Source organism: Marmota marmota, unplaced genomic scaffold (genome assembly GCF_001458135.2).
Source record: "Marmota marmota marmota unplaced genomic scaffold, marMar, whole genome shotgun sequence".
Lineage (NCBI taxonomy): Eukaryota > Metazoa > Chordata > Mammalia > Rodentia > Sciuridae > Marmota > Marmota marmota.
Genome location: NW_026000241.1, coordinates 8,204,881 through 8,227,040, shown reverse-complemented (window position 1 = coordinate 8,227,040; position 22,160 = coordinate 8,204,881). Strand labels below are relative to the sequence as shown.

At 36.9% G+C, this 22,160-nt stretch overlaps 1 protein-coding gene across 1 annotated transcript in view; it reads right to left on the bottom strand.

Annotated features, from left to right (window-relative positions):
• Positions 1-22,160, bottom strand: part of Smarcc1 (SWI/SNF related, matrix associated, actin dependent regulator of chromatin subfamily c member 1) — a 140,760-nt gene that overhangs the window by 19,908 nt on the left and 98,692 nt on the right. The window contains exons 23-28 of the mRNA XM_015488913.2: positions 18,002-18,260; positions 17,468-17,629; positions 9,882-9,937; positions 7,948-8,062; positions 7,166-7,320; positions 231-365 (exon numbers count right to left, since the gene is read on the bottom strand). Coding sequence (XP_015344399.2) covers positions 231-365; positions 7,166-7,320; positions 7,948-8,062; positions 9,882-9,937; positions 17,468-17,629; positions 18,002-18,260 — 882 coding nt within the window. The remainder of the gene's footprint in view (positions 1-230; positions 366-7,165; positions 7,321-7,947; positions 8,063-9,881; positions 9,938-17,467; positions 17,630-18,001; positions 18,261-22,160) is intronic.

Below are 22,160 nucleotides of genomic sequence, written 5' to 3'. Positions count from 1 at the left end.
AGGGGTACAAGAAGCTTAGACAACTGGTTTTAGAAAGTGAATGGAGTTCCTTTTATTTATAATCACTGGCTGATAATCCTTTGGAAAGGACAATCAAACCAGTCAAAAAGGACAGACTAGAGCTACTGAGACCAATGGGGTAGGTCACTATTTATATTATCTAACTTGTATTTTTGAAAGGTGGTTAGGGTTAAGTGTCAAACACCCACTATGGAATTCCTCTTACTTACAGCCTCTTTCTCTCTGTCCATGATAGTTTCCAGCTCCTCAAAATGTCGAAGTTTAATCTCTAATTTCTTCATTTGTGTCTCAACCAGGAGAGCTACGAGGGATTTGATCTTTCTCTCTTCCACAGCAGCCAGATGCTAAGAGAAAAAGATCATTCAAATTATTTAGGTAAGTATTTGTTTTAAAAAAACATTAAAAAATGCAATTTGAAGTGGGAATTTTGTTTTGCTTTTGTGCACTGCTGAGGATGGAACTCAGGGCTTTATGTATACTAGGTAAGTGCTCTACCATTGAACTTTACCCCCAGCCCTCTCAAAGTGGGAATTCTGTAACTGAAGGTGTGTGCTTTATATGTCCAATTTGCATGTCTCTTCCAAACACTTATTTCAATGTAAAATAATAACTCTCCTTAAATTCCTGGTCCTTATAGCTAAAGCAACCCTTTTAAAGGATCGAAGGAAATCTCTCTCATGGTAAACTTCTCCCATCAAAGAGCCTATAAAGGAGGAGAGGTTAAACTAGGGCTTTGATAGGTGACCTGTGGTGAACTTCCTCAGCCTCTCCCCTGTACCTCCCCTCACGATCCTCTCTTCCCTAAGGCAGGCAGTTGTCTCCTCAGCTGCAAAGGAGCAGATGCAAAGCTGCTCTCTTCCCAGTGGTGAGCAGACTGTGTGTGTGGAAGGACAGAACAGTATTGCCCAGAGCATGAGAATGGCATCCAGAGCCAGAAAAGCAAACACAGGAGCAGACAGGAAGTTACTCTGGAAGACTGCCATCTGCTGCCTCCAGCCTGATGGTGAGTCCTACTCATGCTTCTTGCCAGCTAAGCAGTACAAAGAAGAATGCACATTACCCGTATTTGGCCAGGGCTCTGACTACCTGTAAAGATCAATCCTACCTTCTACAGATGCCAACTGGAGCTTCCCAATACCACTTTGCATTTCCCCTTCATAATACCTGCGAACTTTTGTGCTCATCTTGCTTCTACACGAGGTTTTAAGAAATGGCATAGAGTGGCTATCTTACTGCTCTGTTTCCTACAGAACCTAGAAGCTAACATGAAAGAATTTATTCTAGGAGCTAAACTGACATATAACACATAGTGGAAGACTTGTTTTTTTTTTTTCTTCTCAGTTGAAAAAGAGAAATATAGTTTTATGTTCAAGCTCTGGGGACCCATATGCAGGAAGATTCAGAAATGTAAGCAAAATATGAGGATGAGGTTTTACAACTTTATTTATTTAAAGAAATTTTTTAGTTGGACACAATATTTTTATTCATTTATTTTTATGTGGTGCTGAGAATTGAACCCAGGGCCTTGTATGTGCTGGGCGAGCGCTCTACCGCTGAGCCACAACCTCAGCACAACAACTTTATAATAATCATGTTAACTTTTCTGAACTATCATAAACTATACCCATTACCCAGTCTAAATAAATATTACAGAACTCTAAGACTGTTATCATTGTATATTGTTATATAATTTATATTTTTTATAAGTTTATGCATAATATAAAATTTAAAAGTTACAAAGAGGCATCAAAAAAGTCTTGGGGCGGGGGCTGGGGGGGTTGTGGCTCAGTGGTAGAGCGCTTGCCTGGCATGCGTGAGGCACTAGGTTCCATCCTTAGCACCACATAAAAGTAAAATAATGAAACAAAGATATGTACCCACCTATAAAATAAAAAAGCACTGGGGAAGGAGCTCTGTGGCTAAGCAACCCAGGGTTCAATCCTCTGGCACCAAAAAACCAAAACCAAAAACAAAAAACTTCTTAATTTTGTCAACAAATCACTAATAACTACTGAGGGGGGATTAATGTTTTTAGTTTCTAGGTCTATTTTTATGAGATTATGACTCCTTGAATCCTGATGATTTGTAAAGAAATTATGATGTGTATACACACACACGTATACATACATGCACATATACACACATTGGAGTTTTATTCAGCTATGAAGAATGAAATTATGTCAACTGCCGGTTAAGTGGATAAAACTGAAGACATAATGCAGAATGAAACAGACCAAACCTCAAAAGTCAAGGGCCATGTTTTCTCTCACATGTGAAAATTAGAAAAAAAGGAAAAAAAAAAAAAAAAAAAAATCCTGGGGGCTGGGGATGTGGCTCAAGCGGTAGCGCACTCGCCTGGCATGCGTGCAGCCCGGGTTCGATCCTCAGCACCACATACAAACAAAGATGTTGTGTCTGTGGAAAGCTGAAAAATAAATATATTTTTTTAAAAAAAATAACCCTCCCTCTCTCTCTCTCTTAAAAAAAATAAATAAATCCTGGTTTGAAGATTCTGAAACATGATATACAAAGTATGAGGTAGAATAGTAACTGGCTGTCCAAGCAGAAGTTATTTTACTATTTTATGCATTAAAGGGAGTTTAATTTTGTTGAGCAGTTAATCAGAACAAGCTTTAAATATGTTTTTAAAAGTTTTTTTTTTTTGGTATGTATTCAGCTTGTCTCCCTTCATACTAAGATTAGTTTCCTATCATTCTAGCTTTCTTTAAGCAGCTAACAGCCAGAAAGCAGAGGAAAGAATGCTTATTGTATGTATAGACAGGTCTAGAAGGTACCTTTTCTCTTCATCTGTCAAACTAGAAAACAACTACCTGCAGTAGGTTTGTTATGAGGACTCAATGTCCCTAGAACAGTGCCTGGAACACAATAGGTGCAATACTTGTAAGTTGCAGCCTTACTTATGCTTTATGGGCCTACTTTGTTGACCTACTCTCCTAGCACTAACAATGTTGGGAACCTCAGACACATTAACATTAGTTCCTCCAAAGGCCTCCTTGCTTTTTGACTCCCAAAGCCTCCCCAGCATTTAAAGTGCTATCTACTTATCTGATTTCCAGTCCCCAAAGTCAAGGAGGCCTAGGGAAGACCCAAATTTACGCCTGCTTGGCAATTTTAGAGAGAAGGTAAGGAAAACATGATGTAGGGAGTAGAAACAACAGGAGAAAGAGTCAGTCTATTGAGAAACTGAACTCGATTCCTTTAATTTTAATCAACACTTCCTAATTAAAGTGTTGATTAAAGACATCAAATACAGTGCTGACTTTCCTATCTCCAGAAGAAATTTCAGTAAATGAGCAAATTATGATATATTTTTGAGATATTAAGAAAATTACTTCGTATTACCCCAGAGCTAACACCTATTTTCACCATTTTAGGGATGTAAACATAAAGTGATTTGTGAATAAAACTGAAAGAAATGTATGTGACTTTAAGGAAACATGGTCTCCTGCTTTCTTGGAAGAGCTGAATCTATTGTTGTTGGAAAAAGAGAGAGTGAGTGCGTGCGTGCAAGAGCACATGTTCTAGAAATTCTAGTTTATTCCAGCAACAGTTCTGGGCCCTTCCTTTCCTCTAAGTCTAAACGCTCCAATGGAAGGGACCTAACTAATGATGCTCCTGCTTACATTCACACACTCTTACCTCAGGTGGCACAATTCACAACTTATCAGTAGATGCAATGCAAAAATGGACATATTCTTGAAGAGCATCTCCTATAGTAAGGATAGGGAGAAACCAGAAAGCATGCCACCTCATCTGTTCAGGAGATCGATGTAGAGACTAATTATCACTTCATGTCAGAGGGTGACAAACTCTTAATAATAATAAGGCTGTTTATAGACACAATTAAGAGAGTAACTGAAACTTAGATTGGCTAGCTAAGTTATACTAATTACAGTAATTTAAGTGAATTCCTTACCCTCTGATTACCACGTAGTACAAAAATGATTATGTGCTGTGAGATATATCAGATGCAGCTGTAAGTGGTACAGAACAGCTCACATTGCCAAGCTATATAGCATAAGCATGTATAGTATATTCACAAACCAGAGGGAAACATAATAAAAATGAAAATCTAGCCAGGTGTGGTCGTGCACACCTATAATCCCAGTGGCTTGGGAGGCTGAGGCAGGAGGATCACGAGTTCAAAGCCAGCCTCAGCAAAAGCAAACAACTCAGTGAGATCCTATCTCTAAATAAAATACAAAATAAGGCTGGGGATGTGGCTATCAGTTCAATCTCTGGTGGGGGTTGGAGAAGAAAAATATAACTTCCTAGTAATTTGAAATATGAGCAGAATGAAATTTATTCTCAGGGGGAAACAACATTCTGTAGACACTTTTCTGAATAGTGAAGGCCTCGGCCAAATGATCCATAAAGGTAGTTTCTACGCAGTAAAACATTCAAACAGATGTAAGATTGTCAGTAAGTAGTGCCTACTAAATGCACTTCTGTGCCCAAAGCTGCAGATATTAAATAGCTGTGATATCTGAGAAAAACACAAGGTATTTGTGAAACTTTTCAAAGTAGCCTACCAGTTTAATTCCTTCTCAGGCAAGGAATTAAGGCCACAGCACAGTGATATAGAGTAGGGAAATAACAGGAAAGAGTAAAAGAAACACATTCTGAGGGAAGCTAGAGGTAAAACATGATTCTGTTTAACAGAATGGCATAAAGAAAATAATACAGGAGGTACACATTAAGAAAACAGGCTTGGGCTGGGTTTGTGGCTCAGTGGTAGAGTGCTTGCCTGACATGTATGAGTCCCTGGGTTCGATCCTCAGCACCACATATAAATAAAGAAATAAAATCCATTGGCAACTAAAAATTATAAAAAAAAAAAAAAAAGAAAAGAAAAGAAAAAGAAAACAGGCTTGAAAACCAAAAAGGGTTCTGATCACAAAGAAATTCTGAACCCCTACTAAAGACTCTGAAATTTTAAACGGATGGAGATGGAAGTTATTAAAGCAGTATAGTTCAGGGTCCTTCCTTTCCTTTAAGCCTGAAGACCCAGATGGAAGGGACCCAGAGAGCACCTTGTCAGTGGGCTCCTGCTTCCAGTCTCATACCCCTCCTTTCAGTGGGGAAAGTCACAGCTATCACTAAGATGCAATGCAAAAACAGACATGTTCCATGTCAGGTGCAGTGGTGCATGCCTGTAATCCAAGAGACTTGGGAGATTGAGGCAAGAAGATTCCAGGTTTGAGGTTAGGACCTCAGCAAATTAGCAAGGTCCTAAGCAACTTAGCAAGATTCTTTCTCAAAATTAAAAAATAAACAAACAAAATAAAGGTATTGTGTCCATCTATAAGTAAAGAAAAAATTAAAAAAGGGCTTGGGATGTGGCTCAGTGGTAAGCTAGGATGGGGGAAAGCATGCTACTTTATCTGTTCAGGAGCTAGCTCTAGAGCCTCTACTAGGCCCTGGGTTCAATCCTCAGTACCACATAAAAATAAACAAATAAAAAATAAAGATACTGTGTCCATTTACAACTTAAAAGTTTTTAAAAATAAATAATAATTTTAAAAAGTGCTAGAGATGTAGCTTAGTGGTGGATCAGAATACCCCTAGGTTCAATTACTAGTACAAGGTTAAAAAATAAAAAAATAAAAGTAAGGGAAGCTGACCTAAGGGAGGGTGGGACATTAACAGATAGGGCTAGGAAGAATTTGGTAGCTGACCAGACAGGGAATGTTAAAAGAATCAGAGGAATCAAAGATCACCTGAAGTTGCAGACCTGGAGGATGAGAAAGAAAGAAAAGTTCTTGAAAAGTTCTTGAATCATCTAGTCATGTTAGCATCTAGCATCTCATCTATAAAACGAAAGAATATGCCCAAGCCAATCCTTAAAGTTTCTAAGAACTCTGGTAACGGCATTAACAATAAGAACTCAGCTCAAAGACAAGCTGACGAAACAGTCCGAGAAAAAGACAAAGAGACATAAAACGGTGTTTCCAATGAAGGCATAAAACTAGAAAACATGAAACACAAATTGGTATCTATATTAGCACTCACTTAAGCACGAGTATACCTCAAAACTTCCTAGAGGAACTGTGTTGGTGGTGGTAGGGGAAAGTGAATACTTAAAATTGAGCTAAAAAGCCATACAGATCAGAAGATACCTTTGGAAGACCTGGGAACTATGAATATGTGGGATGTCAAGCGATTATAATAGTAAATATCAGCTGGGAAACTGCTGGGTTGACTGAACATTACTATGCCCTCTAGACACCCATTCTCCCAAGTCCATCTGGACATAGGCCACGTGGGTGGGCACTCAAAACAGTGGCCTTGTGGTTGGAACTGGTTCATCTATGGGTCTTTTATGAATCATTTTCAGAGAAATGCACAGGAGCTGAAAATTTTGAGGAAATTAAAAAACATGAAAGAACACCTTTACCAAGCTCAAGATAAAAAATGATTAGAAATGTACTTATAATCACTGCTTTTTGAATGTGGTAACCTATAATGGAAGGAAACTACTTCTGAGGTAGAATGTAGAATGAGTGAAAAGATTTTTTAAAACTTCATATATTCATGTTTGGAATACTTTAAAATGCTAAATTAACATGAAGTGGAGAAAAGTAACATTTTCTTGTCTTCTTAAATATGCTGTGCAGCCGATACTTTATTATAAATAGAAAAAACCACCCCCAGAAAAGCTGGCAAATTCAAGCAGAAAAAGAGCTATTTTCAGTTCCCTCCCTCCTTTCAGTCTGTAATAAGGGTGATGTATTTATATAAGGAAACAAGAGTTTTGTCTTAAAAATAATAAGTATTTCAATCTGATAGAGATTATTTGAACAATGGTCCAAGACAAGTTTTGTTGACAAATTCATCACAAAAAGACAATTGGTCCCTAAAAGGGACTTCAGTATCTGCCTTCAATCTCTGTAGTCTTCCAAGGCTAAATGACACAATGAATGGAATGAAAAAAGTCACCCTTTAGGACCGGATTTCCTTTTTCTTCCAACCTCCTCCTGCCTGTGAATTTCTTAACCTAGAAATGCCATTCAAGCAAATAGTCATCTCCTATTGGGAGCAAGGCTCTTTATACTAAATGTTTCCAATTAACTCAAAACAATATGGCCATTCATAGTGTAATAGAACACTGCAAAGGGCTGACCTTGGCTTTGGTAGCAGCTGAGGCAAGAGCAGCTGCTGCTGCTGTGGCAACATTTCCTTCAGAAATTTCATGTTCCACTTTCTTCTTCCCAGTATCACTTTCTCTTTCTTTACATGTATCAGTGAGTTCCTTGTTCTCTTCAGTCTCCTTTTCTTCTGAAAATATCAGAAAGCTTTATTACCAGTGTACATAGTTTCCATAACCCATGTTCTCTCTCACCTCAGCCCTTTTCTTCTTCTTCTTTTTTTTTTTTTAAGTTTTGTTCAATCATTCCAAGCATTTAGGTCTGCCACTTTTTGAGATGTACTTTCTAAATGTCTTCCTGTTATTTCTCTAGGTTCTGTGTATAGTTCCCTTGGATATAAAGGAAAATTCAGGAGAACTTAACCTAAGACCCACAAATTTGTTTTAGTAAGCAGAATGCTCTGGGAACCCCTAGGGTCTAAAGAAAATCAGAAACTGAGAACAAAGTATTTCCACAAGCCTTGAGGAAGGTAAAAAGGGTTATATCAACCAATGACACTGATAATAAAATGGCAGGTATAGGGGCTGTGCTTCAGTGGTATTGAATAACTAGTTCATCTGTGTACTATTGAAAATGAAGAGGCAAAATAAAACTACCAGAATCAGCACTGGTACCTAGCTGCTAAATGAAATTCAAATGCGAATTTATTACATTAAAATACAAACCCAAAATAGATGAAGAAACATTTCTACCTGCATTTTTCATGCATTTTTTAATAATTACATAATAATGAAATCTAAGGAACTTTTCAAATTACCTGACTTGATATCTTCACTAACTTCACTATCCTGTTCCTTCTCACTATTTTTTTCGTTTTCTCCATCTTGTACTTTATCACCTTCATCTGTTTCATTTTCCACTTTGTTTTCTGCCTGAAAGAGGTACAAAAACAAGAGAATAAGGAGTTAGTTAAAAACAGTCCTTTTAGAAGCAGGAAGAAATGCTACCAGGAAAAAAAAAAAAAAAAAAAAAAGGTGACAAAGTTTTTTAATCTAACCATTTGTTGGTGATCTTAGGGACAGCCACCAAAAAGCAAATGTTCATGCACTGGGAACTGAATACTACAATTCCTTGGACAAATATGGTATTATTTTCGGATTTTGAAATTCCTATGACTCTAGATAAATTATATCACATCATCTATAAAATGGAGACACAATCATTAATTTGATCAAGCTGCTTTAAGAATTAAATGAGGGCTAGGGTTGTGGCTTAGCACATGCAAGGCCCTGGGTTCGATCCTCAGCATCACATAAAAATAAATAAAATAAAGGTATTTCCAACTACAACTAAAAAATAAATATTAAAAAAACAAGATTTTAAAAAATGAATGAATGGAATAAAAATATTGTGTCCAACTACAATTAAAAAATAAATATTAAAAAAAAGAATTAAATAAAATCAAACCTGGTAAAGGTTGCATCAAAATGATGCAAACTTATAATCCCAAATAGTCAAGAGACCAGGACAGGAAAATTGCAAATGGGTGAGGCCAGCCTGGGCAATTTAACAAGATCTTGTCTCAAAAAAAAAAAAAAAAAGGCATATAATGTAATTTAGTGGTAGAGTAGAATGTTTATATAAAGCACTGGGTTTTATTCACAGTACTGCCCAAAAAAGAAATTCAGGGGAGAAAAAACAAGAAAATACAAAGCATGAGACACAGTAGGAATTACAATCCATTTTATTATTATCCTATATTCTCCTTATCTATAAATTAAGAATATCACATGTAATCAAGACTTAAATCCCTGCTTTTACATACCCAAATGGTGGCTGACTGCCCATTATATTCTGTAACAGTCTGCGGAATGTAAACACCCATATCCAGTCCTTGAAGAGGCTATATGGTCTTATTCTGTCCAGCCTACCTTGAATTTACAATTTCCTACGAACAGCGAATAGGTCAATAACATTCTGAGCACTTTGATGCCCTCCTTGCATTGATATACTATTGTCTCTCCCTACCTAGCATTGTTAATAGTTCTATCCACTCTTTAATCAGGAGGATGAGGCAGGAGGATCATGAGTTCAAATTCAGCCTCAGCCTCAGCAACTCGGTGAGACCCTGTCTCTATTTTGTATTTTTACTTAAAATACAAAATAGGGCTGAAGATGTGGTTTAATGGTGCTACACGCCTGAGTATCCCTGAGTTTAATCCCTAGTAACACCCCCCCCCCAAAAAATACCTCAAATATCAGCTTCTCATTAAATCTTTTATAATATTCTGCTGGCAGACTCTCTTAGAAAACAATGTCATGACTTTAATTCTCTTCCGGAACAAGTATAGGACCTAGAGACTAAAATTCAATACTCACCATTAACATTAACTTTTTAAAAAGTTTGTGGGGTTACAGACTGAACCCAGGGTCGTGTGCATGCAAGGCAAGCAACAACTGAGCTATATCCCCAGCAACACTAACTTTTGTATTCATATTTCTAAATTGTGTCTGAAAGAGGTACAAAAGAAGACAGGGTATGGATAAATCTTCAGCAAATAAATAAGTGGAAAATTCTTATCATATGTTGGAAGAACTATATCTTAAACAACAAATCCAAGGGTTGACAGAACTATTCATAGTTCCCTGAAAGGGATTCAAACAAATACAAAAAACTTGAAACCATTATGTTCAAAAGGCATGCTCTCTCTCTGGTTTTTCCTACTGTAAGACAATTCAAATAGACCTTACCTTTTCAGGCTGCTGAGCTTCAGGGTCTGTTTCCATTTTTTCTTCTTCACCTCCTTCTACAAGTAAAAAAATATGAAAATTATGGACAGAGCTAAAAATTTTAAGGCAAAAATAAAATTACTTAGCACACATTTAACAAATTTTTAATCAGATACTAAATACTGATAAGCCCAATATTCACCAAACTCCAAGAGCATCACATTCTGGCTGGAGAGGATACAAACCAACAAGTCAACCACAGTTCACAAGAGGCACTATGAGATGTGTTGGGAAGCAGAGGGGTGCATGACTACTTGTCACAGAATGATGACAACTACATGAGCATTTTCTAAGCAGAAATGTCACTGGGGCAGTGATAGCATGTGCATACAGAAGAGCATTCTAGGGAGAAAAAAGATAGGTACTGAGGAAATACAAACCACAAGAAAATAAAAATTACAGGGAGATGATGTTGGTGTGGCTTGCATAATAAAGTTCCCTGAGGGGTTGGGGTTGTGGCTCAGCGGTAGAGCACTTGCCTAGCACAAAGTAAGAAAATTTCCTAACATTAAGGTGCTACTATCTTTTCAGTTTGATTGTTTCACAAATGTGTAAAGGCTACCTGATGTTTTATGAAGCCATCGCTCCAATGGCTAAAGGAACATGTTCTTGTAAATGCTTTTAGTAATCTTTTGATTTCTAAAATAGTAAATATCAACAGACATAATCTTCATAAATTGAAGCACCTTGGGCTCCTAAATTTTGTTGAAGAGCATAAAGGACAACTGAGATCAAAAGTTTTGAGAATTACTAGTAAAATCAATGTTGTCTTGTCAAAGAGGAACAGAAATGAGTAGCCTGGCAGGCAGTTATTCAATACTGGGAGACTATTCCTGTCTTTCCCTACATTGAAGTTTAAGCATTTCACAAGACGGCAATATACAGCTCAAACTTGTGAGTCTTCTAGCTCTCAACATCTTAGTTATAATCTACCTTTCTGGCCATGCTTGCTATGTCCCCATTTGAACTTTGTACAATGGCCAGTCTGCTTTAATTCCTACACTAAATAACCTTCCCTTCTGTTTCTGTGCCTTCATTCTCATTGTTCTACACAAAGGACTACTTGCTCCAATCTGCTCAGTGACATTCTGAACATCTTTTCCACGTTCAGCTCAAATTCCACTCTCCTTGTGAAGCCTTTCTAAGTCTAAAATAATGTGTAACTTTGTTCTGTTATAGCACTTCCTATGCATAGTGCTCCTTGAACCAATTAGTACTATGCATCCTTCACTGTATCCCCAAACTCTCCAACAATGGAATGGTTTTTTTCATGTATGTGTAAACCTCAATCATTAGAGGTTATTAAAGTGTTTTATATAACTTCTGAATTGCTAATAACAAGAGGTATTCATTGAGTAAACAAAATGCCTGATCTGATAAAATGGTCCCTGAAAGGCAGGCAATTATATAAGGAAAGACATTTTCTTCCTGAAAATATGAGTAATCAAGGAAGTCACTTAAATTCTAGCTAGTCCTTAAAGGTTAAATCGTCCAATTAAGAAGTGCTGGGCTGGGGATGTGGCTCAAGCGGTAGCGCGCTCGCCTGGCATGCGTGTGGCCCGGGTTCGATCCTCAGCACCACGTACAAACAAAGATGTTGTGTCCGCCGAAAAACTAAAAATAAATAAATTAAAAAAAAAAAAGTGCTCAGAAATTTGAGTCTCTATTTCAATGTCTTTTAAAACAGATCTGAAAGGGACATTTTAATATAAGAGTAATAAAGAGAAGAGAGAAGCCCACTCCACAAGATATGAGTCTCATAATAAAATACTGTTCCTCTGTTTTCTTGGGTCCACTGCCCTAGTGTATTTTTACACGTGGTGTTTTAGAAGTGCCTGACTTTATAAATAATGTTATGGAAATCCTCATGGTGAGAACAGTGAGGCTATTTATAAGTTATGAGTAGTATCTGAGGCAAGAATTCTAATAGTCACTTCTGAGTTTTACGTTCCTAGAAAGTAACCTTTTTAATATTATTATAGGATGATCTTCTTAATCTCCTGATAGGCTACAGATCTAAATCTTCTTGAAAACTAGGTATGATAACTTGGGCTGTTCTTTACAGTGCTGTGACAATGGCTCCACAGATGTATTCTTTGAAGTCCTTCATTCTTCAGGCTAAGGAGCTCTGTGGACATTACATGAATTGATCATGAAAGAATCTTCTCTAATCATCCTATTTGTGATTCAATTTCCCAAAAGCATAGTTAATTATAAGGATAACCCAAAAATTCACCTCTGAAATTTCTCTAAACTAAAATTAAGATAAGATAGTTAATCTAATCTTTATCAAAAAGGTAATAAGATTTTAAAAACCCTGATACTTGAGATGAGGAAATAGCAAGGGGGATTATGATAAAAAGTATGACAGACCCTTACTGGTTCTTTTTAGGTATGGGGATTTAACCCAGGAGCGCTTTACCACTAAGCTACATCCCCAGTCCTTTTTATTTGTATACAGGGACTCACTGCATTATTTAGTGTTTTATTAAATTGACAAGGATGGCCTTGAACTTGTGATCCTCCTGCTTTAGCTTCCTGAGTCACTGGAATTACAGGCATGTACATCATGACCAGCACCCTTACTGGTTCTTGAATGTGCACGCTCATTCCAACTTTCTTCATGAAAAATTTAATATCCCAAAAGGGGCCAAAATTTACTATAGTAGTTAATGTAGGAAAATGTCCTCATCTTCAAATAAATAAATAAATAAATGCATACATACGATGGAACAGCTTACAGTGCAAAGAATCATTCTGTCCACAACTTACTTTAAAATAGTTCACCAAAAATAACAAATAACCACTTATTTAGATAGCAAGACACCTATGGGCTAAGTGGTTGCCCAGTGGTAAGAATATGTGCTGGGCTGAGGATGTGGCTCAAGCAGTAGCATGCTTGCCTGGCATGTGAGGGGCCCTGGGTTCTATCCTCAACACCACATAAAAATAAAATAAAGATATTGTGTCCACCTAAAACTAAAAAATAAATATTAAAAAAAAAAAGAATATGTGCTAAGCATGCACAAGACCCCACATTTAATCCCCTGCATTTAATTGCACACTTGTGCGCGCAAACACATACACAGGAACTATACAGTTAGATAAATATGGTAAAGCTAAACCTGATGGGTATAGAAAAATTTCACCAAATAGCCTATCAATTTCAGTATATTTGTTATAAATAAAGAGGTTATTAGAAAAACTATTTTGTTTAGCCTACAGGTCAAGTGAAGAAAAAACTTAACGAAGCCATTTAATAAAATCCTGAACAAAGCCTTGTCCCCCCACCCCCCCACACCGGGGATTGAATCCAGGGCCTTGAACATGTAGACAACTATTCTACCACAGAGCTATAGCCCCAGACCATAATAAAACTTTTTAATAATAGTTTTAGTGATGCAACAAAGAAAAAAATTTTGATGTTTAAATATATTACATAATTAATCAATTTAACAACTACTTGATAGTGTCAGTGTCACTATCTTTCTCTTCTTTTTTTTTTTCCCTCCCTCAGTACTGGGTCTTGAAATCAGGGGCACTCTATCAGTGAGTGACATTCCTTGCTCATTTTATTTTGAGGCAGGGTCTCACTAAGTTGCTAAGGCTGGCCTCAAATTTGCAACCCTCCTGTGTTAGCCTTCTATGTCACAGGGATTACAGGTATAAGAGATAGGGCATGTTCTCAACACAACAGTTGAAACGGCCAGATTCTGACAATCCTTTGCTTAATTCCTCCACTGGCTCTACCTTACTTAGGGTAAACATTAAAACTTTATGAGGAACCACAAGGGGTCTCATCATCTAATAGGAATGCCTGTCTCTGCCAATCCAGAACTTCCTTGTTGTTCCTCAATTGTGCTGGGTAGATACTGCCCAGGGCCCTTTATAGGCTGCTCCCCTGCCTGGAACACTCTTATTCTAGGTGTCTACATGGCTCCCTCCCTGACCTGATTTACATCTTCATTTGAATGTAACTTTGTCAATGAGACATTATCTGACCATTATTTACAATACCTATGTAACCCCACCTTTCAATTTCTGGATTTTAAAATGAAAACAATGCTACTTCCTCATTCAGACCATTTCAAATTGCAGTTCCCCACATTTCACTCTTATCCTCCTCATTCCTGCTTTATTTTTCACTATAGCATTTGTCATCCAACACACTCTTTCTATATATTAAATTTTTATTTATATATTCAAATTTTATCAAGCCCACAGAGCAGGGATTTTGGTCTACTTTATTCACAAGTACCATAGCATTGAGAACACAAAAAAAATTACATGATAACGTTTACTATTTCATCCATCATTGTAAGTTAATATTTAAAAGCTCATTTAAGAAAAACCTTTAATCCAAAATGCTTCTCTCAAATAGGCTCAATACACTCACACTGAATGACTTGGTGGGTTTATTTTTTTCAGCATTCAACAGCACATAAATGATCAACCACAGTTATACTGCCCGCCTGGTGTCCTTGGGTGTTTCTGTAAGCAGATCCTATTCTCAGAAGGGTTTGGGTCTTCTTCCATTGTATTTCCATATAAGAATATAAGATAGTACAGTACTTTGGAGCTTTTAGGCCTTTAAAGATCTTTCCTCAATAAATAAAAACTGTATAGGCATATCTATGTATCCTACTTATATTTTACTTCTGGTACCCTACTTTAGAGAAGAGAGTTTCCAAATTCATCGGAGAATTAAAACAAATAAACAAAAATCCTGGGGCAGGGGGATGTAGCACAGGTGGTAGAGTACTTGCCTCACATCTACAAGGTCCTGGGTTCAATCCCCAGCATCTCAGAAAAGGAGAGAAAAACAAAACAAAACAAAACACCACTTTTCATTTGATGTTGATTTCTCCTACTTTTCCCTCAGGGCAAATAAAAAATCTAATAATATTTTTAATTAGCCCCCCCAAAGGTCTCAAATATCAATAATTTTTGAATACTCAGAATGGTCTGTCAAAAACAAACAAACAAACAAACCCCTAACAACACAAATTTAGAGGAACCAGATCTTGATGAATATACAGTGAAGAAGATGAACTATAAAAAAGTTCCTTTCTGTAAAGTTGCTATGATGTGGATATGGTTTGAGTGTGTCCCTTAAAAGATTATGAGTTGAGTGTAATAATGTTAAGAGGGGAGGTCTAATAAAAAAAAAATGGAAACAAGCTAAATATCCACCAAAGGATAAATCGATAAACAAAATGTGGTACATATATACACACACACACACACACACACACACACACACACACACACAAGGGAATGCTAATCATCCATAATAAGGAATAAAATCCTGTCACTGTCACATGGGTGAAACTGGAGACCAATATATTAAGTGAAGTAAGTCAGGCACAGAGAGAAGTTACCCCAAAGTCTCACTCATATGTGGAATATAAAAAAATTAATGTAATAGAAATTAAAAGCAGAATGGTGCTTACCACAGGCTAAGGTGAGTAAGGGATGAGAGAGACAGAAATGTTAGTCAATGGGTACTAAGTTACAGTTAGATACAAGAAACAAATTCTGGTGTGCTATTGCAAAGTAGGCTGACTACAGATAAGATATTGTTAGCAAACTAGGTTAATGATAGAAACAAAAAAAAATCTTACATTTCCTAAGGAAGCATATTTTTTCCCATTTTATAATTTAACTACAGTTAATAAAATAATATGTATTACACAGTAAATGAAGTAAAATTTAAATTCTACCATACACCTACCATCCAAGTGCATTCTGAGGATCTTTCTAAGTAAAATCTGGTGAGCTATGCAATAGGCCATTATTTTGTTCTATGACATGTATGAGGCACACTGTTGACTTTCCACTACGAATTTTGCTGAGTTAGTTCCAAAGGAGAAACATTTGTTGTTTTCTAATTTAATCCAGTAGTCAAAGCCTAATATAAATCAGATTAACTATAACAGGCCTGCATTAGTTATAAAAACATGTTCACAACTCATTCAGAAATATTCATATTAGAATGGTATTTTTCGAAGCCCTTATTAAAAGTATCCAAATACTGGGCTGGGGATATAGTTCATTTGATAGAGTGCCTGTGTCCCATACACAAGGCCCTGGGTTCAATCCACAGCACCACCAAAAAAAAAAAAAAAAAAAGTATCCAAATTCTATTGCTGCAACTAGTGAGTTTACTATATCACACCTGGCACAGTTTAACTAATAGGCTACTTCCAGATCCATGAATTAACTTTGCTGCTCTCCTCATTCAAAGGCCAGATGGAGTCTCAAAAGTTTCCTGCAACAGTCTTTCCCAAAGTTTGCCCACTGCAGAAATCAGACGTTCACAGATTAATTAAGAAGCTCCAGCCTCACAAAGACTAAGCCTATTAAATATTTTGGTCTTCTTTGTTTCAAATTCTACTTCTAAATTTCAAATTAGAAATGGCTAAATTTGCAAGTTGTTTTTTAACCACTGATGCTCTATGGTATGTATCATCCCTCCACCCACAATTTTTAAATCGGTACATGTAAAAGTATGTCCTGCATTTTGCAAAGTACAGGAGCTTCACTGAACGAATAAGAAGGCTTTGCCAATACTTTTCATTTCCATGACCATGGGGAACCAAAAGACCCTACAAAGAACACCCCCCACCCCGCGCATTAAAAAAAAGTTGAGAAAAATAAAATCCAGGAATAAATTAACTTCAGGTTTTCCCAGTCTAAACTGGGCACTGTCTTGTGATGTAGAATTGACAAAAAGAAACAGAGATGTGTCTTGGCTTCCTAATTTCAGTCTGAACTAAAGAAAAGGAAAATACGTGAGTTTTCAAACTAACAAATGACTGTATATAGCTCTTCAAAATCAAAGGCCTAGTACTTCATATATAGGCAATACTAAGAAAAGTGAGGGCAAAAAATTTAATGAGAGGTTTGATTAATCTGAAAATAAGTCTCTTGTATAAGAACATTTAACAAATTACTGATGGGTATATAAAGTGATTTGAGTCATTTTACTCCTTTTCAAGACTGATTATAAACCCTTAAGTGGTTAAAAGGGGAATATTATAGAAATTTTTATCTAAGTTATAAAAGTCAAAGGGAATTAAACATAAATATACAAATTTAAAACAATTCAACATAAATTGAACACAAAAAGTACCTTCAATATTCTTATAACTAGTGCTGGGGTTGTGGCTCAGTGGTACAGTGCTCACCTAGCACGTGCGAGGCCCTGGGTTCGATCCTCAGCACCACATAAAAATAAATAAATAACGATATTGTATCCAACTACAACTAAAAAATAAATATTAAAAACACAAATTCTTATAACAATATGCTCAAAACCTAGATCTACAGCTATCAAATGCTTCACAAGTGGGATATTGTTATCAATTGCAGGACTTTTTTTTTTTTTTTAAACTTTGAGCTACCATAAAAAAAGCAGTAAGAGAGAAAAAAGTCATACTAATTTTAAGAGGCAAGGTTATGATTATTTATGAAGTATTTTTTAGAAAGCTGCTGGGAAATACAAACATCTAGTAACCCTGTTCTTGTATTCAGCAGTGACTCACCAAGCTTCTCAGGCTCTTCAGGCCCTGTGCCTGCAATACAGCTGCTCTCCAAGCCATAGGTAGGATCCACTTTCCCAGAGGCTCGGGCAGCCTCTTGTACTTTCTTAACATGGGCTTCAACCAACTCCAGTGGTACCTCCTCTCGGACCCGAGAAAACTCCTCTGGTTCAACAATAAAAATGGAATAATAACCTAGTTTTACACAAATATTTGCCTTAATTTTAAAACTGCTAGGATGTGTGACAAAGTAATATTCTCTTGGATATAGTGACCTCCTTTGGGCTCAGTCCTTATACCAGCAAAATGAGATAAACATTAATGATTTATCTTATATATCACAGTCTTGCTAACTGCTATATTTAAAGTACCTCACTTTAACATGTTTTAGTACTTTTTACAAAGCACATGGTGTCTCTAAAGGATAACGTCTGATTTTTATTATGTATAGAAATTAATTTAACAGCTAGTAATATTTAAATTTGATAAAAATTAAGGTTTTTTGTTGGACAGATGGATTGGGGTGGGAGTCCATACCCAAAGCTGCTTTTGCTGCAGCAGATGCCACACGTGGGTCCACCACAGATGCCAAAAAAGCAACAGTACTCATGACTGGATTTCCCGACTGACTGAAAGGAACTGGCTGATAGGCCAGAGGCCCAAGGGAAGCATCTGAATTTTCGAGGTATGGGTCCTCAATGGGAAGCCTCAAAAAGTGGAGGATGCATTCATCCTGAGTACGACTTCCAACATGTTCTGACACTTTGTTCCAATCATCCTTATACATCTCCAGGGCCTAAAATAGAAAAAACAGGACTATTAATAGGGTTTAACAAGGAATAATATGTAATGAAATTAGAAGCCTGTCATTGTTCTTTAGATAGCTATTAAAACAACAACAACAACAACAACAAACAACAACAACAAAAAACAAATGGCTTTTGTTATACATAAAAAGGTGAATTTGAGCTGGACACGGTGGTGCATGCCTGTAATCCCTGTGGCGTGGGAGGCTGAGGCAGGAGGATTGTGGATTCAAAGTCAGCTCTTCTTATTTTTTATTTTGAGACAGGGTCTCACAAAGTTGCAGATGCTAGTCTCACTCTTGTGATCTTCCTTCCTCAACTTTGTCAGTAGCTGGGATTATAGGTGTGCACACCACGCCTGGCTCCCAGGTCTTTTCATGTAGAAATTGATAAACTGATAATATAATTCATAATGTATACAAATGTCTACTTTTAAAATTTATAATTTCTCAGGGAATCCTCAAAGTCTCCAATAAAAAGTAATATATCTGTAAGAGGAAAAAGGTGAAAATCAGGAATATGTAGTGTTTAGAATGTCAAGGCAAACACAGTGGTGCGCTCCTGTAATTGGAACGACTCGGAAGGCTGAAGCAAGCGAATCACAAGTTTTACGCCAGCTTCAGCAATTTAGGAAGACCTTAAACAACTTAATGAGACCCTATTTAAAAATAAAATAAAAAGGCTGGGGAAGTAGCTCAGTGGTAAATTGGTCTGGGTTTAATCCCCAGTTTAAAACAAACAGATCAATGGGTCAAAGAATTAGTACAGCATATTGGTGCATGCCTGTAATCCCAACTGCTTGGGAAGCTAAGGCAGGAGGATTGCAAGCCTGGGCAACTTAGCAAGACCCTATCCCCAACAAAACTTTTAAAAATATTTTTTGTTGTAGATGGACACAAAACATTTACTTTATTTATGTATTATTATTATTATGCGGTACTGAGGTTTGAACTCAGTGCCTCACATGTGCTAGGCAAGCACTCTACCACTGCGCTATGACTCCAACCCCATCACAAAATTCAGAGTGCAGGCCCTGGGTTCAATCCCGATACAGCATAAAAATTAAAACAAAAAATCTGTAGTGATTTACTGAATTTACTACTCTTATTCTATTCTCTCAGGGCTATCTTTCTTTTCTTTTTCTTTTTGGTAGTGTTGCAGATGGGGCCTTTGGCATGTTGAACAAGTGCTCTGCTACCAAGCTATATCACTAGCCCTACTAGGGCTATGGTTTTCAATGGAGACAATTACCCCTTTTTGGAGACATGTGGAAATGTTAGGAGACATTTGTGATGATGCAAGTAGGGAGATAATACTATACTAGTATCTATTGAGTAAAGGCCATGGATGTTGTGAAATGTCCTATATTGCACACAGGAACCCAACTTCCCCCGATCATATGGCTCAAATGGTAATAACATGGAATGACAACCTTAGTTTCAAGGCCTAATTACCTGTGAGATGGGTTTTCTACAATAGTTTGCTTTATGTTTACTTGCCTCAGTGAATTCATAAGCCTGGGCTCCAAATGCTGCTCCAGGCTTTCATTCTTACTGCAGTGATAGAGGACAATTCTATCTTTTGTTTGTTTGTTTGTTTTTTTGAGAATTTTAATATTTATTTTGCAGTTTTTGGCTGACACAACATCTTTGTTTATATGTGGTGCTGAGGATCGAACCCGGGCCGCACGCTTGCCAGGCGAGCGCACTACTGCTTCAGCCACATCCCCAGCCCGATAGAGGACAATTCTAAAACTAAATCAGCAAATGCTCTACTCATTAAATCCTTGAAAAGTTAGGGAAATTAGGGTTTCCTTTGGATATTCAGTGACTTCAGGTAGTTCTAGAGGGAATTACTTAGAAGCCAAAAACATACCTATTAGGACTGTCTCAAATTTCTAATTACAGGTAGAACATGCTCTATCATAACCTTTTCCAATGAACTTGTTATCTTCTTCATTCATTTTGCTTCAATCAATCAAAAAAAAAAAAAAAGAAAGAAAAAGTTAAAATTTTTTAAATTTTTATTTGCAGTACTGAGGATTGCAGTACTGGGGGCACTCAATGACTGAGGTACATTCCCAGCCCTTTCTATATTTGAGACAATTTGCTAAATTGCCAAGGCTGGGTCGGAACTTGGGATCTTCCTGCCTCAGCCCCCGAGGTAGCTAGGATTGTAAGTATGCACCACAGTGCCTGGTGAAAGTTTTTTTTTTTCTCCAGAATAAAGCTGGATTTGGGGAACCTTTCCAGATGCAAAATCTAAGCCAGAGTTAGCATCTAGAAGAACATACGGATCAGAAAGAGTAAAATGCCACAGCCTGGACACTGACTGTAGTATTACATGAAAAGGGGAAATTGGAGAAAAGACTTCAATAGGGAAAAAAGTGAAAGACTGGCCAGGAAGGAAATAGGGTGACACAAAGAAGTTTTTTTACTAGATATTTATTCCGGGATCAAGCCTTCATACTTAGATTCTTGGAACTTTTCTCTCTGTACTTTAATTCATCACTTTCTGTATTGCTAAACTGAAGTATGTTTCCCCAAAATACATTTCTATCCTGCCTAAAACAATTTCACTGCTTATCATTATCTTATGACGTTAAAGCCAATTATCACTAGGAGTCTGCCATCTCACTCTTTCTTCTTTAAATTCCAGAATACGCAGACCCCACAACAATTCCTATGTATTGTGAATAAGAGTTTATTCTATACTAGAAACACCTTGTATTAGAACAACTACTTCCATACCATTCCCAGAAAGCTATTCATTTTATCTTATATATGCAGCCCATTTGCATAGCAGCTCTCCTGTATTTGTCTGGTGCTCTGGGTATACCTTCTATAATAAAATTGGGAATACTGTATTCAAGTGTTGTATTTTATTTATTTCACCTGCTAGATTATGAACTCTTTGATGGTAGGCACTGTGTCCTAGTCATCTCAATCTGTGGTGTCTGTCACAGTTCCTGAAACACAGTACCTAATAAAATTCACTGAATTTTGTCACAGGAAATTGGAATAAACAGGGGCTGGGGATGTGGCTCAATGGTAGAGCACTTGCCTAGCACGTGCGAGGCCCTGGGTTCAATTCTCAGCACCACATAAAGATAAATAAATAAAATAAAGGTCAATTGACAACTAAAAGAAATATTAAAAAAAAAAAAAGAAAGAAATTGGAATAAACAAGGAAAGGGATTGAACGTTTCTGATACTTGAACATTAACAATATTATACTCACAGAAGTATTATTTTTCATTTTTTGCAGTACTAGGGACAGAATTTGGCCTTCCACAAGGCAGGAAAGTGCTCTACCACTGAGCTACCCTTCCAGCCCTGATACTCAGCATCCCATTAAACAAAAACAACTGCTTTTCTTGCACTGGGGGTATAGAACAGTGGAAGAGTGCCTGCCACTTGGAAAAAAGCATTGAAAAAAAAATTTTCCCTATACACAAGTTCTAAAACGGAAGACCTATTCATCTGTACTGCAGTTCAAAATTACACAGGATGAGGGGCTGGGGTTGTGGCTCAGGGGTAAAGCATTCGCCTCTCACGTGTGAGACCCTGGGTTCGGCCTTCAGCACCACATAAAAATAAATAAACAAAATAAAGATATTGTGCCCATGTATAACTAAATTTTTTTTAAAATTACACAGGATAAAATATTTGCTTGGTTGCTTATTAACAAAAGGTATAGCTGAGTGTGATGGTGCATGCCTGCAATCAGTGACTCAGGAAAATAAGGCAGAAGAATTGCAAGTTTGAGGCTAGTCTTGGTAAATCTGGGAAAGTTTATTTCAAAATTAAAACAAAGAGCTGTGATATAGCTCAGTGACAGACTGCTACCCACTTAAAAAAAAAAAAAAAAAAAAAAAAAAGGACAGGGGC